We start from the raw sequence: 6,000 nt of genomic DNA, 5'->3' as shown, positions 1-6,000 counted from the left end.
ATAGAATAAAACTTCAAATGTTGTAATTAGGGGTAAAACAGGAATAGTTGGAAATATCCATTATGTATATTTTCTACATTAAACTGAAAATCAAAATCTCCCCTGAGTTTTCATGTGACAATTGCATAGTTAACCTTATTCTGAATACGTTTTCTACCCTGAGCTAATTTCCTTATCTATAATATCTAAAAAGCTACTCTGACTCTAACTTAGGAAACAATTTTATGTTTGAATAGCTTTCTCTTTTCTAATGACAATGCCTGTATGCCAAATGAAAAGCCAGTTCCAGTTTGACCTCTATGGTACAACAGTATTCCTACTTAAAACTAAATAATAATAATAAAGCAGCTTTGCTTATTATCACTTAGTACCTGAGCTTCTTCCTGTTGCTTTTTAATCTGTTCGAGCATTTGCTGAAATTCAGCCTCTTTCTGTTCTGCCTCTTCTAAGGTGGCCTGATTCTGTTCTTCATAGGCCATGGCTACCACAGCCAGGATCAAATTCACCAAATAAAAAGAGCCCAAGAAAATCACCAGGACAAAAAATATCATGTATGTTTTTCCAGCAGCACGTAACGTCTAGGGAAAAAAAAAAGATAAATTTCAACAATATTTTATAAAATGTCCCCAAATAAAGATCGGATGAGCATCATTAGACAGAAGACAAATGCTTTTTAGCATTCAATGTATTTTGACCAAGATTTTATTTGGTGTTCAAATGCGCACACACACACACACACACACACACACACAGAGACACAAATAATAGTTAAATTATTTGAGGCTTGATTGTAGTGTCATTTGATGTAAGCATACACATTTCAAATTAGTATATACTGGATATGTATTTGAGCACTACTAAAATGCTTTTCTTAGAGTCTATAATGTGGGGCAATATTACAAGTAAGGACACTATTTTTAATTCCTTTCAATGGAGTTACTACTCTCCACATCATCTAGAGATAACATCTTTCTTCCCTCCTCTTCTAGCTCCAATTAACCTTAGGTTTAATTTGAAATTTTTATATAATTGAATTTCAAAATCTTTTCACATGTTCTTGTTAAATCCACAACTATATTATAAACTCAAAGTCATGAACATTCTCTGCATCCTCCATAGCACCTAGCAGAATGCTTGTCATCAAAGAATCTCAATATACATGTACTGAGTGAATGAACAATTGGGATCCTAGGCACACTTGCTTTATGCTGTACCCTTCTCTGTATTCTAGAGTATTATAAACAAATATCTATACTAGTCATTTCATATATGTTCATAAATTTAACTTTCATGCATGTTAGTTTGAACCTTTCTGCTGTGCTCTGAATGTGTGTGTCCCCCACCCCCCGCCCAAATTCGTATGTTGAAATCCTAATGCCCATTGTGTTGCTATTAGAAGGTGTGGCCTCTGGGAGGTGTTTAGGTCATGAGAGTGGAGCCCACATGAATGGGCTAATAAAAAGAGTGCCTAATAAAAAGGGACTCCAGAGAAATCCCTAACCCCTTCCTCTGGGTGATGACACAGCAAGAAGATGTCAGCTTATGAACCAGGAAGAGGGCTCTTGTCAGAATGCGATCATGCTGGTGTCTTGATCTTGGACTCCCCAGCCTCCAGAACTGTGAGAAATGTATTTCTGTTATGGCATTTTGTTATAGCAACCCAAAGGGACTAATACACTTACCAGCTGGTAAAGGTTCTCCCAGTAGTCTTGAGTCATGAGTCGAAATAGAGACAAGAAAGCCCAGCTAAAAGTGTCGAAGCTTGTGTAGCCATAGTTGGGGTTTCGACCAGCCTTCACACAGATGTATCCTTCCGGACACTGGCTGCAAGAGAGAGAAATGGAGCTGGGGTCAGCAGAGCAATTATAGCTATTTCAATCCATATTAATTTATAGGAATTGTCAAAACCCAGAGTTGCTGTCTGTGATGAATTTGCTTGCCTTCATTTCCAGAACACTTTAGATAATTGTTCACAGTGAAACTGTTATCAGATGAAATTTAATAGGAAAATCAATAGAAAACTTAGGTGTGAGGAATCATTTATAGACATTTAGAATGGCAGAGAGGCAGCAACCACACATTTTTTTGCCTCTGACACCTTTCTTTTCAAAGTGGCAAGAATCAGTGATTAAAAATGAAAAGTCAGAAAACAACCAAAAGGTAGGGAACAACTTAATGAGTTACTTCATTAGTCACTTCTATAAAAATTCCTAAAATAAAACTTACATTTTAGAATAATTATAGATGTGCAGAAAAATTGCAAAGAGAGTACAGAGACTTCCCATTTATCCCATGCCTAGTTTCCCATATAATTAACATCTTATGTTGGTATAGTACATTTCAATCAATATTGCTATATTATTATTGCGCTTCCCTGGTGGCGCAGTGGTGGAGAGTCTGCCTGCCGATGCAGGGGACACGGGTTCGTGCCCCGGTCCGGGAAGATCCCACATGCCGCAGAGCGGCTGGGCCCATGAGCCATGGCCGCTGAGCCTGCGCGTCCGGAGCCTGTGCTCCGCAACGGGAGAGGCCACAACAGTGAGAGGCCCACGTATTACCAAAAAAAAAAAAATTGATATATCATTATTAACCAAAGTCCATAATTTAGTCATATTTTCTCCGTTTTTCCCTAATATCCTTTTTACGTTCCAGGATCCCATCCAGGATGCACATTACATTTAGTCATCATGTCTCATTAGGCTCCTCTTGGCTGTGATAGTTTATCAGACTTTTCCTTGTTTCTGATTACCTTGACATTTTTGAGGAATACTGGTCAGGTATTTTGAAGAATATCTTTCAATTGGGATTTGTCTGATGTTTTTCTCATGATTAGATATTGAGGTTATGGATTTTTTGGGAGGAAGACCACAGACGTAAAATATTTTTATCCTTACATCATATCAAGGGTACATGCTATCAGTATGATATCACTGTTGATGCTAACTTTCATCACCTGACTTGAGATAGTGTTTGTCAGGTGAGATAGTGTTTGTCAGGTTTCTCCACTGTAAATCTACTCTTGTTTTTTCTTCTTTTTCCATACTGCACTCTTTGGAATAAAGTCATTATGTGCAGCCTACACATAAGGAGCAGGGAGTTATGATCCACCTTCTTAAGAGTGGAGTATGTACAGAAATTATTTGGAATTCTTCTGCATGAGATTTATCTATTATCTCTCATTTATTTATTTATTCAATCAGTTATGTATATAAGTATATACTCATGGATATTCATTTTATACGTTGAATTATAATACAGTTATATTTATAATATAATTATTGTAATTTTTTGCTCAAACTATTCCAGCTTTGGCCATTGGGAGCTTTTTCACTTGACTCCTGTATGTCTTTGCCACAACCCATGGAGGTGTGTGTTTTGTTTTTGTTTGTTTTTCAGCACTTTCTTACATTCTGGAACTACAAGATGCTCCAGGATCATCTTTTATATTTTCTGCCCCAGTCCTAGAATCAGCCATTTCTCCAAGGAGCCTTTGCTCTTTTATTGAAGAACAGCATTAGAAATTACGATTAGTGTGTGTATGTGTTTGTGTATACACATATATCTCCTCACTCTGCCAGCTGAGGGCCTAGAAGCAATGACACTGCCTTGGTAATAAACACAGCACCCAGATCTTGCTTTCTAATACCATATATATATATTTTTGTATGTGCCTAGATTAAGCTAAATATATGGTCATACTCATTTCTCCAACTTTATTTCATTACTATGGGATCATTCTGGATTGATCCTCCTCCCTTGGCTTATCTGTAAACCCTCACTCCAAAAGTGAGAAACCTGGCTTCTGTCATCTGCTATCTGTATACTTAATTGTTCAGTACCAGTATACATGTATAATTGTTTCAGTATTGTTAATCCATATTATCATGGAAAACAGCTTTATCAAATAGGGTACAGTTCCTTTTGCCTTAGTCTTACAGGCTCCATTCATTTCTAAAGTTTCTTAGATTAGCACCTATTCCCCTCCTTCAGTGAGGTTATTTTATATTTTAAAATATATTTAAATACCTTTGTCACATTCTGTGTTTCAACCTGGGATCCCTAAACCTCACGTAAGATTTTTTTTTTTGCTTATACTGTTCAGTCTTTGTGCTGTAAAGTTCTATGAATTTGACAAATGCTTAACGTTCACCATTTCAGAATCATACAGAATAGTTTCTCCACCCTACAAAATCCCCTATGCATCAACCAGTCAAGGCCCTACCCTGAACCCCTGGAAAACATTGATCTTTTTATCATCTCTATTGTGTATCTTTTTCAGAATGTCATGTAATTGGAATTATACAGAATGTAGCTTTTTCAGATTGGCTTTTTTTCACTTATTAATATGCATTTAAGGTTCATCAATGTTTTTATGGCTTGATAGCTCATTTCTTTTTATTACTCAGTAATATTTCATTGTATGAGCATACCACAGTTTGTTTACTCACTTCTTGAGGGATAACTTGATTGCTTCCAGTTTCTTGTGATTATGAATGCAGCTGCTATAAATATTCATATCAGGATTTTGTGTGGATATAAATTTTCAAATTAATTAGCTAAATATTTAGTAGGGCAGTTGCTGAGTTGTATGGTAAGACTGTTTATTTTGTAAGAAACTGCCAAATTGTCTTTTAAAGTGGCCGTACTATTTTGCATTCCAACCAGCAATGAATGAATGAGAATTCCTGTTCTGCATCTTCACCAGCAGTTGGTATTTTCAGTTTTTAAAAAAAATTTCTGTCATTCTAATAGCTATATAGTAGTAACTCATTATTGTTTTACTTTCAACTCCCTAGTGACAAAAGGTGTTGAACATCTTTATATATCCATATTAGCTATCTGTGTATATTCTTTTGTAAGGTGTCCAGAGTTTTGCCCATTTTTAAATTGGGTTATTTGCCTCCTTTTTTTGAGTTTTAAGGGTGCTTTGTTTATATTGGATACAAGTCCTTTATCAGATATGTGTTTTGCAAATACTTTTTCCCACTCTATGGCTTGTCTTTTCACTCCCTTTTACAGTGTCTTTGCAGAGCAGAAGCTTTTAATTTTAATAAAGTCCAACTTATCAATTATTTCTTTCATGGACTGTGCTATTGGGGTTGCATTTAAAAACTCATCACAAATTCCAAAGTCATGTAGCTTTTATTCTATGTTTTCTTAAAGAATTTTAATAATTTTGTATTTTACATTTAGGTTTATGATTAGTTTTGAGTTAATTTTTGTGTAGGGTGTAAAGCTGTATCTAGATTCATTTTATTGCATATGGATCACCAATTGTTTTAGCACCACTTTTTGAAAAAATTTTCCTGTGTCTATTGAATTGCACTTTTTTCTTTGTCAAAAACTAGTTGACAACATTTTTTGTGGTCTATTTTTTTGGCTGTCTGCTCTGTTTCATTGATCTATAGCTACTATTTCCCAATACCATATTGTCTTAATGACTATAGTCTTATAGGAAGTATTGAAGTTGCATAGATTTCTTTAGAATTTTATTTGACATTTAACAATAGAGTGACAGTCAATTTTACCATGTAAATTACCTGACCCATAGCAGGTACTCAATAAACGGAAGGGATTAGTATGGTTTAGTAGGGATAAGTATGCATTAACCAACCTTATCCAAAATTTCATCTAGGTTTTTAACCGTAATAATAAAAACAATAGCTAACATGCAATAAATGTTTTTGATGGACCAGGTGCTAGTCCAAGTGCTTTATATGTATTAAGTAATTAATCACCATAATAGCCCCAAGGGAGAGATGATATTACTCTCTTCATTTTAGAAATAAATAAACTCAAATACAGAGAGCTTTGGACACTTTTCCAAGGTCAAAGAGATTTTAAATGGTGGAGGTTGGATTTGAACCCAGGTATACATAAACTGTAGAACCTATGCTCTTATTCACCGTGTTCTCCTACCAAAGTTTGAGAAAACTATCAGGAAAAAAAATTTCCCCCAAATTCCATCTCTGTGACTGGTATATGGTTTTAGTAACCCTC

At 35.3% G+C, this 6,000-nt stretch overlaps 1 protein-coding gene across 5 annotated transcripts in view; it reads right to left on the bottom strand.

Annotated features, from left to right (window-relative positions):
* Positions 1-6,000, bottom strand: part of SCN3A (sodium voltage-gated channel alpha subunit 3) — a 112,855-nt gene that overhangs the window by 62,265 nt on the left and 44,590 nt on the right. For all 5 annotated transcript variants that reach the window (XM_060302340.1, XM_060302343.1, XM_060302344.1 and 2 more), the window contains 2 exons: positions 1,683-1,824; positions 372-578 (listed from right to left, as the gene is read on the bottom strand). In XM_060302340.1, coding sequence (XP_060158323.1) covers positions 372-578; positions 1,683-1,824 — 349 coding nt within the window. The remainder of the gene's footprint in view (positions 1-371; positions 579-1,682; positions 1,825-6,000) is intronic.

This window comes from Globicephala melas, chromosome 7 (assembly GCF_963455315.2).
Source record: "Globicephala melas chromosome 7, mGloMel1.2, whole genome shotgun sequence".
NCBI classification, from domain to species: domain Eukaryota; kingdom Metazoa; phylum Chordata; class Mammalia; order Artiodactyla; family Delphinidae; genus Globicephala; species Globicephala melas.
This window is presented reverse-complemented; position numbering and strand designations above follow the sequence as displayed.